A 12,762-nucleotide genomic window follows, 5' to 3' on the forward strand; every position below is an offset into this window, starting at 1 on the left:
TATGACCTGATTGATCATACCAGCTAAAGGTGTATTGTTTATTTCCCCCACTATCCTGGGAGTTCCTCAAGGGCAGGGACTGTATCTGCCATCTCCGTATGTCCCTGATGTTGGCTTATTGCCTGCCGATTTGTAGATCCTTAATACATGTTCTTTTAAATGAATACTTGCATTTATTTACTTCTTATGAAGTCAGCAGGGAAATATGTTATACACCAGCAGCTTTTACCTTGCAAAGGCAAGGAAATCCAGACTATGATTGGGATCCTCATTTTTGGAACTGACTGTGTCATTGGGGAGCACGGTGGAGGTGGTGGACTGGGGATAGTCTGCAGGAAGGAAGAAAGTAGGGTGTTACAGAATCTAGGAGCCAGTAGGTTAAGTTGCCATTTCAAGGCAGTACAGGCAGCTATTTGGCAGATGATATATAATACATTGCTATGAACATTGATATGCCTGTTTCTGTGGTAATGTTCTGAGGAAAACATAATAAAGATAGGCCCCATGCAGCTTTTGTGATAGTTACACTTAAACTGTACATCAAATTGAATTTCTTTTTCTTTAAGATATAATGACGTTTTTATGCTCTTATCTAAATGTGTTTGTAATGATTTTCCTCTAAATCAAGAATTCCTTCTCAGCTATGAGTTATCTCACTTTTTCTGAGGGTTGCATAATTTTTTGGGTATTCTTACCAGAAGTTTGATTATAACAAAGTAATATTTGTTAGCTATATTCTAGAGTGGGCCTGAAAGAGGGAAAGATAATTTTCTTTTAGTTGTGTTTTAGCCAGATTTAACATTCTATTTAATACATTTTTAAGAAAGTTGTAGTACACTAACCATAGAGGCACATATATTAACAATATAGTGTCATTTTTTTTCTCCAGTTTCACTCAAATATTTTCTATTTGCTTAGTGATAACCATTATAATGATTCGACCAACAAGTGTTTGTGGAGTACCTCAGCAGTCAGTCTATATTGAGGACTATTAAAACAACATGACAGAGTGCTTCTAAGTGTGTTGCTCACTGTGTTAACACCGGGAGGGCAGCACCAGATACTAACAGCCTGTAATTTTTTTTTCAACTTTCTATAATTTCTGTGAACAAACCTCCTTCCTGTGTGCAGAAGTATAAAAGGGTGTTTTTGCTTATCTGCTGTTAAAAAAAATGGTTGCATTCTTATGTAGAAATAAACAATGATATTTAAAATGTATTAAAATTGCATTACAATGCTATTTATTCTATGCTGAACTTAACCTAAGCACTGGTATCTCAGTTCCCATCCTAGCAGATTTAATTACTGAAGCACCTTACAAGAGTCCTCCATAAATTCATTGACAAAATAATTGTTATGTGCCAGGCAATCATTTGTTCATTTGTTCATCCTTTTAATGAAACCATTTATTGAGCATCTACACTTTCCAGTGCACTGCGCTTGGGATATCCGGGGAGAAACAGCAGCAATCCCTGCTCTCTAGGAGGTCATAGTCTCATGGAAGAAATAAGTAAGCAGATAATTATAACAAGGGACACCTAATTGAAACAGGGTGTAGTAGAGTTGGCATTGAGTTGAGTCTTAAAAGGAATCAGGCATATTGCACCAGATAAAAAGCAAGAAAAGCATGAAGAAAAGGGTTCCAAGCACAGAGAGAAGCATGTGTAAAGTCACAGACAGATGAAAGCATGTCACGTGCACGAGGTGCAGACACTCTGGCATGGGTGGAACATGGAGTGTGAGGAAGCCAGTGTGCAAAGTTGGGGATGCCTTGTTGGACATTCTGAGGAGTTTGGTGTCGAATTGAAGGACACCTGGGAGCAGGCTGACAGACTGAAGCTGGAGTGTGAGCAGGTGGAGTAAACCACACTGAGAAACCATCCTGACAACATAGGAGGAGTGCATCGAGGGAAGCAAGACCAAAAGCAAATTTCCGGTGCAGCCGGAGCCTTCCAGGGAAAATGGGACTCAGGTCAGTCCAGGGTAGTGGAGCTCGATGGAAGAGAACTGGCTGCAGTTAATCAGAGACTGTGAATCAAAGACTGTCACGGAGCCTTGGAGAGCAGACAGTCCTGGGCAGAGGGGAGGCACAGGAATGAACATCATCTCTAAGAAGGTCTGTGTTACAGCCTCCAGCATTATCTTCATAAGTAATTAGTTACCCTACTGAACTCATTTCATAATTTGATAATTTAGAGAATGAGCTATTTTATATCTGTAGAACAAATTTTTACCAATTTCATAAAAATCAGTATTGCTGCAGAGTGCCTTTAATCATTGACCAAAGGCATTTTCTGACCCCAAATTTGTTTCTGTCAACTACTTGCACCCTAAATTACTCACACTTATTAGCTCTTTATTTCCTGTCCCATCAGTGTTCAGTAGATTGTATATATCCCCATTTGTTGTCCTGCTTTGCTGATGTGTACTGACTATGTTGGTAGCATGTCCCATTATTAACCAGTATTATCGGGTGTCAGTTTTTCTTTAAACTCTGGTTAACTGTTGATGTAACCATTATTTATAATTGAAAAAGAAAAAAAAAAAAAACAAAACAAAGCAAAAAAAGAGATGACCGTTTTCTCTAATATTAATATTGAGGTTAAGTAAATTAATGTACATCTACTAGAAGTAGTATGGGGCTATGAAAGGTGGTAGTATGTTAGGGCATTCAGGCTGCTATAACAACATGCCTTAGACTGGATAATTTATTAACAACAGAAATATCTTGCTCACAGTTCTAGAGGCTGGGAAGTCCAAGATGAGAGTGCCAGCAGATTTGGTCTGATGAGGCCCCATTTCTCATAGGTAGTTCCTTCCATGTGTGCTTGTCTGGTGGAAAGAGTGAACAAGCTCACTGGGTCTGTTTTATGAGGCCACCAATCCCATTCATGAGGGCAAAGCCCTTATGACCTAATCTGCTCCCAAAGGCCCCACTTCTTAATACTGTCACATTGGGGATTAAGTTTCAGCATATGATGAAAATTTGGGGAACAAACATTCAGACCATAGCAGATGGGAATAAAGGTGGGGAAAATGGTTGCAGTAGAGCAATAGGAGAGTAAGTGAAATGTAATGAAATTGCACCTACGTTTGAGATTTTTAAGACTTTTAAAAGTTATATATGAATAAGGCTATAAGAAAAAAAAACAGAATGCTAAAAAACAAAACAAAAAAAACAATGCTAACCCTGGTTGTGTTAGGGTGGTAGATTTAAGGATGTGTTTTCTGAGCTTTCCTTTTTGCTCAGCTTTTTATGGATAATGTGGTTATAATGCTCTCATAATAAAATATGATTATTTATAATGGCAATATAATTTTTTATTGCTATTATTTGGAAGCAACAGTATGAAACATTTTGTGTGAAAGCATTGTGTTGTTTGAAGTCTATTGAAAATATATTTATCCAAAAATACAGGTTTTTATTTTACCCAATCTCTACCCTTCCCCAATCCATACTAGATTTAAGTTCTTTGAGAATTTTTCCAGATAGAAGGAAGATTTTGTCTACTTTTAAGATCCTGAAGTTCTTGAGTATAATCTCCCTCCTCCCTTTTTTTAAAGGACTGAAGAGAGAACAAAACAATTCCCCTTTTGATCATTTCTGTAAGCACTTTTGAAACTTACAATAAGGTACTAATTCAGCCAGATAATTGAATGCTCTCCACCCCGTACTATTGAACGTATAGGTTCTGCATTCTCATATCTAGAGCGCTGACCACTCCATTTCTCTTGCGTATGGTGAGCCTTCTCCACCTAGGTTCCCTGCTCCCTGAACACAAGGGCAGCCCCGCTTTTTACAGTACACCTTAATTAAGTTTTACATCAGTTTTGTGAGAAAGGAGGTATCATTTCCACTTACAGGTAAAACCTGATTTTTGTTGTAATCACCATGACCTTTTTGTGATTTTTCTTTCAAGTTAAATTAGGCAGGACCTGTTGGAGAGTCCAGATGTTGATGCCTTGAGGGTAGGATCCATACTTGACTCAGCCCCTTTTTTTGACACAGATTAGGCAGGTTTACCTGCTCGTGTAGCTTTTGCTAATTTCTTATTCAGCTTCTTTTGAAATATCTTCTCATTTTGAGTGTGTTTTACCTGCCTTTTCCTCGTTTTACATGTTCTTTTCTTTGCTTGTTTTTTTGTTTTTGTTTGTTTTCTGTTTTGTTTTTTTGAGACAGGGTCTTGCTCTGTCTCCCAGGCTGGAGTGCAGTGGCGTAGTCTCTGGTCACTGCAACCTGCACTTCCCGGAATCTTTTTTTTTTTTTTTTTGGTGAGATGGCGATTTACCATTGTTGCCCAGGCTGGAGTGCAATGGGATTACAGGCATGTGCCACCACGCCCGGCTAATTTTGTATTTTTAGTAGAGACGGGGTTTCACCATGTTGCCCAGGCTGATCTCGAACTCCTGATCTCAGGTAATCTGCCTGTCTCAGCCTCCCAAAGTGCTGGAATTACAGGCGTGAGCCACTGCGCCCTGCGCACCTCCTGGATTCAAGCAATTCTCATGTGTCAACCACCTTGAATAGTGGGATTACAGGCATGTGCCACCACCTGGTGAAATGGGGTTTCACCATGTTGGCCAGGCTGGTCTTGAACTCCTGACCTCAAGTGATCCACCCAACTCGGCCTCCCAAAGTGCTGGGATTACAGGCGTGAGCCTCTGTACCCAGCCTTCTTTGTTTTTAGTTTTGTTTTAAGAAATTCCTTTAAAGTTCATTTTAATAGTTTGAGCTGTAGTTCTCATGGCATGGAGATTTTGTGAGCAATAAGAAAATCTATTAGGATTTTTTAGTTAATGCTTGATTTTAAAATTCAGTGGAAAATATGAGAAGAATAAAGAACATGGATTTTCTGTGTTATTCAAAGAAAATAAAAAATTTTTTTTTTTGCATTTAGCAAAATCTGTTTTAAATGTTTATGGCAAAGTAACAGATAAGCCTCCTTTTCCACATTTGTCTAGTATATTATAATGAATGATCAGACTGGTTTGCATGCAAAGGGTAGGAGTACAGAACTCCATGAAGAACTTCTCTAGACCATCTCTTTCTTGTTTGTGCTTGTTCCTTTTTCAGTGTGTGGATCTGAGCTGTAATGAGCTAAGCGAAGTCACATTACCAGAAAACCTGCCTCCCAAACTGCAGGAGCTAGACCTGACTGGAAACCCTCGCCTTGTCCTCGATCACAAAACCCTGGAACTACTGAAGTAAGTATTCTGTAAAGCACTGTATCCCCATCATTGTCCACTGGCAGTGGGCTTCATATCTCAGTGAAAATGGGAAACAAAACATGAAGCATCATTGACTTGTTAGCTGTGTTAACACACATACAGGATATATATACAAGATGCAGGGAAGCAATGAACAACCAAGATGTAACTTAAATCTCAGTAGTCACTGATAACGTGGTTGTGACAGTTAATGCAAATGTTAAGGAAGGATTTTAAAAAAGATGTAGGGAAAACTAACAGTGTGGCACTGAAATCCAGGTTTTTTTAAATAAGACTGAGGATGTGGAGTAGTTAGATCTTACCAGCAGTTAGATCTTCATGGTATGGGAAAGAGTTCATTGATGCTGTTTCATTCTTGATATTGATAAAGAATTAGTGGTTGGAGTTTTCTATGTAAAACCTTAAAGGTCTGCAGTAGGAAAGATACCTTAATAAGAATGTTCATCATAGAACTCTAAATGTCTATTAAGAAATAAATAATGTTCCACAATTGAATATTACAAAGCCATTTAAAATTATTTAGAGCTATATCGCTAACTCAAAAGATCTTTACAATATATTAAGTGAAAATATTAAATTAACAAAGAAGTTTTATAGTATAATTCAATTTTTGCAATATAAATTTGTGTGCATTGGGTATATGTACATGTATATGCATACACACACCTAGAAAATGCCTAAAAGGATATATAACAAAAGTTAAAGTGGTGTTTTTCTCTGGATAATAGTATTATGGGTAGTGTTTATTTTCTTCTTTAAACTTTTCTGAATTTTCAGAATTTTTTGTGGTATATCAGATCAGTTTTAAACCTTGTCATGCATTAGTCATTATGCATGCCATATATGTTTATTCAATGTTGGAATATTTGTTGCTGAAAGTCATTTTCCATTATTTTAGGAAAATCAGTAAAAAACAGTAGATATTTGGTGAATGGTCCATTAATACTATCCTAGGCTGTAGTGCAAACCAAAGTTTGAAAAGCACTTAAAGTGATTCCTGGATAGAATTGGCCTAATTAGTGCCTAATTTGTTGGCATTTTAAGTACTTGATGAGAAAATTAATTTTGATGCATAGTTGAAAAACACTGCCTGAGTGTCTTGAGGAAGGCGTAGAGAACGAGGCTCTCTCCATTGTTGATCATGTGTATGAAACCTTGGCCTAAACCCCTCCATCTGTCCAGACCTATGAGAAAAAAAATGGCCTACATGATCTTTAAGGTGCTTTTTAAATTCAAGAAAATAATGGATTATCAAAATAGGTCATCTTTAAACAGATAGCTGTTGAGTATTTTTTACATGTAGGATACAAAAATTTTTGAGCATCCTTTACAAATAAAATTTAAAAATAATTGCACCAAAATGTGTTAATAAATGGAAGTAGCCACTTAGAGGAAAATTAAAAGTTGCATTCTTATATCACATCAAAATCCAGCTGAAATAGTTGAATCTGTAAAATTAAATGATTTTCAAAAGTAATAAGAAATCATATGAATATCTTCACAAGTTAGAAAAAGACTTTTTAGGCCAAGAAATGAAGGGAGTAAATGGCAAGAAAAGAAATCAGTACATGTAGATTGGTTTCAATATTTACATTGCATATATTTACATGTAAATATACTTTTTAGACATTAAAGTGTTAAATGTCTATGTCCTATTTCAGAAACGCTCAAGAATAAATACAAATGGCAAATGGCAAACTGGGAAGAAAAATATGAAAAAAGCTTTAATATGCTTACTATAAAGTGTTCTTATAAGATAAGTACTTATAAGAAAAGTACTCAAACAGAAAATAAACAAAGGACATTAACATTTAACAGAAGCAGTACAAATAGTTACATGAAAATATGTTCAAACTTATTAATATATCAAGTAAATACAAAATAAAATACTTGAATAACATTTTCCCCCTCAAACTGGTGCTGCTGAAGGACCGTAATTTGGTATTACACTCTTCTTAAAAGCAGTTGCCGTACTGTATCAAGCTTTTTAAAATATTCACGTACTCAGACCGAAGTGTCCTATAGCAAAACACTGTAATATTCTTAAAACGTTACCTTTTGTTTAACATCTGGAAGGTTGTGGATTCTTAATGACTTGGAAGATTTTCCGTATATTATTTGCACTTTTAGAGGGTTGGTTTATTTGTTTTATGTGAGCCGGGTAAGTGCATAGGAGGACTCTTCTGTGAGATTGAGCTGTGGTTCACAGAATTCTCTCTGACTCATTTAAAGATATACAAGATGGCCGGACACAGTGGCTCAGGCCTGTAATCCCAGCACTTTGGGAGGCCGAGGTGGGTAAATCACCTGAGGTCAGGAGTTTGAGACCAGCCTGACCAACGTGATGAAACCCCGTCTCTACTAAATACAAAAAAATTGGCAGACAAGGTGGCGCATACCTGTAATCCCAGCTACTCGGGAGGCTGAGGCAGGAGAGTCGCTTGAACCTGGGAGGTGGAGGTTGCAGAGAGCCGTGTTACGCTATTGCACTCCAGCCTGGGCAACAAGAGCAAAACTCCATCTCAAAAAATAACGATATACAAGAGTCAGCATTCAGTTCACTTCAGATAGCTGCTCAGCTGCACTGTGTTCAGCTAGACAGAGAAGAGAAATTGCTGCTTCACTAGAAAGAATTATTTGTGTGCTGGGGAGAGGGGGCAGTTAAGAGTTATTTTTTTTTTCCTTTAATATTCAGGTTAGGAAATTGAATTATTTCTCTGAAGACTTTGTGTTCTGTAAAAATTATAAATGCCTTTATAAATGAGCCTTCACTTTTCCCGAGACTTCAGGATGGTATCTAAGAGCCTTAGGATATGTCTTAAGAAACCTATTGTATTGCGTACTGTTTTAGATGGATAAAATTGAATACCAGGTCATATGGAGAGCAGGTAATGGAGAACTGTCCCTTTTTTTGTTAATGTCTCTTTTATTTGTAGAATTGAAAACTTTGAAAAAAAGATTTAGCTCTAGGCTTATTGTAAAACAAAGTATTAACTTGATTTGGGAATTTTCTATTGACACTAGATTTATGTTTTTCAGGATAAGATGGAAAGTAAATGTTTGCTAGTAATTGAGAGTAGAAACTTTTCTTTAACCATATATTTTTAAATTTCAGAAAAATTGCCACCAGTTATTTCTAGATTCAAAGGGAATACTAGGTAGATATTGATTTACTTTTTAAAGCTTTAACTGGTTCTTAGGAAAGATATATAGTATTTGTTAGATTTGGGAGTAATAAGTACCAACAGATAATTTTAATTCTTGTGGTTATGACCAAAACTATGTAGGTGTTGCTTCAGTTGTCAACAGATAGTACATATACTTTTTCTCTTGTTTAAATAATAATGAGGGGGAAACTTAGTGGCAATTTACGAGTAAGAGGACTTATTTCACCTTGTGGTAGCCAGTCTTTTAACAGACTACATCTGTTAATGACTTCCTGTTTAGGGGCACAGAATGCTTTCTAGAGGCTGATTTTTATTTATTTTTATTTTTATTTTTATTTTTATTTTGAGACAGAGTTTTGCTCTTGTTGCCCAGGCTGGAGTGCAGTGGCACAATCTTGGCTCACCACAACCTCTGCCTCCCGAGTTCAAGCGATTCTCCTGCCTCAGCCTCCTGCGTAGCTGGGATTACAAGCATGCACCACCATGCCCGGCCAATTTTTTGTATTTTTAGTAGAGACGGGGTTTCTCCATGTTGGTCAGGCTGATCTGGAACTCGCGACCTCAGGTGATCCACCTGCCTTGGCCTCCCAAAGTGCTGGGATTACAGGCATGAGCCACCGCACCCGGCGAGGCTGATTTTTAAGAAACGCTCTTTGAGAATTTATCTCTTTAGTATTTCTGTCTTGGGTCCTGTTGGATCCATTATGGCATATGAGGGCTGAGGTGAGGTAAGAAATCTCCCAGTTTAAATACATACAGTTAACTTGTAATTTATTAAATACCCCTCATTTACTTTGTAATTTTATGTATATGTTTTATTTTATGATATTAGTCTTAGCATACTTGGCTGTACCCTTGAGGAGAGTATTGGAAGCTCCAGGGAACTGCAAGTCTGTGATAATATTTGGAGGGGTTATATGGACAGAAATTGGATTTGGAGATGAATATTGCAGAACTCTCTCACATCATCTAAATGCACTATAATTGTGGCTTAGGTGTTTTGTTATTGTTCTTTCTGAGTATTCATGGTGTAAGAATACACCCATCCTAATCCTTAAGTTTTGTTTTCTCATGCCAAGGCTGAGAGCTGTCCTTGTCATTCCCAGGAGAGAGCAGTCATCTAATGTAGAATGTGTGAAAGTCTCTAATAGCTGCTTTATGATGCTCATTAAAAGTAATTTTCATGCTCGGTATGTATGCCCCTTGGTTTTCATTACAATGAGTAGCTGGTTCTTGTTGCTGATAAGTATTTCAGACACATTAAACACAGTAAGAAATGGTAAGTACAGAGTGTTTAACAGGTATTTTTTTTATTTCTCGGATAAAGATAGCAATTTGCACACATTTGGTTTTAATGATTCCTGTTCTCTCCCTGTTTCTCTTGTTAGTAATATCCGCTGTTTCAAGATTGATCAGCCTTCTACAGGAGACGCTTCTGGAGCCCCAGCTGTATGGAGTCATGGTTACACTGAAGCTTCGGGGGTAAAAAACAAGTAAGTCAGATGAAACTTCAAAGGAAGAACTGCCTCCTGCCTGTCTCACTCCTTTAGTTGGGTAGAAAGAAACTCAGTGCTGTAGCACACACTTTTCTCATGTAAAATTTCTTTTGAGTATGCCAAGTTTCCCCAGAGTGAGGCTCCTTCATGACTTATGTTTGAACATTAAGGGAAGGCCCTGTTTGGAATCACATAGTCTCCCTTAGTAGGAGTCGTTGCTAGGATACAAGGTAACTGACACATTATATCTATGTAAGACTCCAGTGTTTGGAAAAGGCCTAGGTATTGAAATGCATCCCTGCTCCTTTGAAAAGCCCCTTTATCTTTCTCTGACGCTTGTTTACCAAGCAAAACAGAGATAGTATTAAAGGAGAAGTAGCTTAATTGTGCATATTTAAGATCACTCATGTTATTGACTATGGAGCTATTTTTACAATCTAAATTAGATTGGCAGGAGTTTGATGTCCATTGCCTGTAATGTCATCTGCTTGTCTTGCCACTGGGACTTGTCCATCTTAATATCTTTTTCTTTTCCATTTTCCCCACCCTCCCCTCTCTTAGATACAGATGTTGATTTTTCCTGAAAAATGTAACCAGGCTTTTCAGGCTTGCTTGTATTATATGAAGAGGTGCTAATAATTAGTACCTAGACAGGTAAAGAATCCTATAAATTAGAATGGTCATAATTTAATTAGCTGAAGTATAATAACACAGAAGTCTGAAAGTAGGGGAAGAATAGAAAGTGGAGGTAGATCTAATAATAGCTAACATTAGTATTCAACCCTGGGCACACATTAGAATCAGTAAGGTAAAGAAAATTTTTTAAAAGTCTCCCAACCTAGACTCATTAAATCAGAATGGTTTAAAATCTCCCCCAGGTGATTCTAATATGTGTCTAGGCTTCAGAACCACCGACTAGCTGAATACTCTTTATGGAAAATAAAAGGTTTGGAATTGTTGCTGCCATTCTGCCTCCTTTTCTTTGGGACAGAAAACAGCATCAACTCAAATTCTGGTTCTGACACATTGATCTTTTCCCTAAGGTGTCATTTGGCCTTGTGCTTTCTAGAGAAGAGTTAACAACTCTGTTCTCTTTGCTCAGAAAAGGCAGAATAACCTGAGGAGGTGTGCCTTAGTTCTGCCTGGGCTCCAGCTACTCCCTGATTTCCATGGACTTTGCACAGTATGTCATTGTGTTGGGGCAGAAGGGAATTCGTATATTCTTTAGCACACTCAAAGTTTCTTTCTGGAGATCGTTACTTTTTAGATCAAAGGAGCTTTTATGTCTTCCTTACAAACACCAGTATGTGAAACTGCTCATTTCTGAACACTAATGTGAAATCTAAGATTAGTTTTTAATATCTCTGTATATTAATATCTGTTATCTACTCAATGTGTCTTAATGGAGCAAGTAACCAAGTAGATCTGGGTGGGCTTTTCGGCATAATTCCCCCTTCCACAATTGTGTCACATAGTACAATTTGTGGATAGCAAAGTGCACTACAACCCTTTGAATTGTTCTAAAGTGAACACACCTTCAGACCACCACCTGCATCCAGAAATAAAAAATGAAGAGTCATTGAAAGATCTAAATAAATAAATATAAGAAATAGAAAATGGACAGCATCCCAATAGTCCCAGGCTATGCTTTGCCCTCACTTGATATTTCCCGTTGCTTTTTTTACCCTTTGGTTCTGCCAATAAAGGTTTCTCGAGAGCTTTTTGTTTGCTTTTTTTGGTGTTTTTTGTTTTGTTTTTACTTTGTTTGCATTGTCAATGGTCATTTAAACAAGCAGTTTGCTGCTTGACACCTTGAAAGAAGGGGAAAACTGTGGTTGTCCTCTCTCCAAATCTCAGTAGACATCTCTTCCTCCTTTGGGGAAACCCAAGAGGGAGCTACAGTTGGATAATTAGCCTCTTTTTCTTTTTCTTTTTCTTTTTTTTTTTTTTTTTTGGAGATGGAGTTTCACTCATGTTGCCCAGGCTGGAGTGCAGTGACGCAATCTCGGCTCACTGCAACTTCCACCTCCTGGGTTCAAGTGATTCTCCTGTCTCAGCCTCCCAAGTACCTGGGATTACAGCCACCTGCTACCATGCCTGACAAATTTTTGTATTTTTAGTAGAAATGCGGTTTCACCATGTTGGCCAGGCCAGTCTTGAACTCCTGACCTCAGGTGATCCACCTGCCTCAGCCTCCCAAAGTGCTGGGATTACAGATATGAGCCACTACTCCCAGCCTAGCCTCTTCTTTAGATTGAAAACCAAACAGGAAACCTCATCAGAAAAGAAATGCTGAGAATGATCACCACTGTACTTAAGAAAAAAGAAAGAGAAAAAAAAACTACATTACTGTACTTTTTTTTTCCTCTTTTATACTGCCTCATTCCAGCTAGCAAGGGGAGCCTATAGAAGGAAGACGGAATAAAATGACTTTAAAATTTAACTTTGCCACTAATTGCCTTATAATTTTGGATAGCTTGTTTTTCTTAATAAATAGAGGCAAGAATTTCAAAATATTGAGATAGAAGCCAGACTGCCTGGCTTTGCGCCTGAGTTCTATACTTTCTTGCTGTGTGACCATGAGCAGTTTCTCAGTCTCTCTTTAGCTAAAATAAGAAATAAGAAAAAACTACCATTCTCATGGTGGTGTTATAGGATCACGTGAGTTAATATGTATGACATACTTAGAACAATGTGTGCCATATAATAAACCCTATTTAAGTGTTAACTACTAATATTATTGATTATAGTGGTCATTACTATTATTATTTATCCCTAAACTCCTTAAAGGGAGGGATTATATTTTTAAGTTTATATATCTGGTATGTAGCTATGATACATAGTAGGTGCTTAATAATTTTTTTCTTTTT

General features: G+C 37.4%; 1 protein-coding gene across 1 annotated transcript in view; it reads left to right on the forward strand.

The window, feature by feature from the left end:
• Positions 1 to 12,762, forward strand: part of PHLPP1 (PH domain and leucine rich repeat protein phosphatase 1) — a 271,730-nt gene that overhangs the window by 239,109 nt on the left and 19,859 nt on the right. The window contains exons 13-14 of the mRNA XM_010388805.2: positions 5,075 to 5,205; positions 9,785 to 9,889. Of these exons, the coding sequence (XP_010387107.2) occupies positions 5,075 to 5,205; positions 9,785 to 9,889 (236 nt within the window). The remainder of the gene's footprint in view (positions 1 to 5,074; positions 5,206 to 9,784; positions 9,890 to 12,762) is intronic.

This window comes from Rhinopithecus roxellana, chromosome 21, assembly GCF_007565055.1.
Source record: "Rhinopithecus roxellana isolate Shanxi Qingling chromosome 21, ASM756505v1, whole genome shotgun sequence".
NCBI classification, from domain to species: Eukaryota; Metazoa; Chordata; class Mammalia; order Primates; family Cercopithecidae; genus Rhinopithecus; species Rhinopithecus roxellana.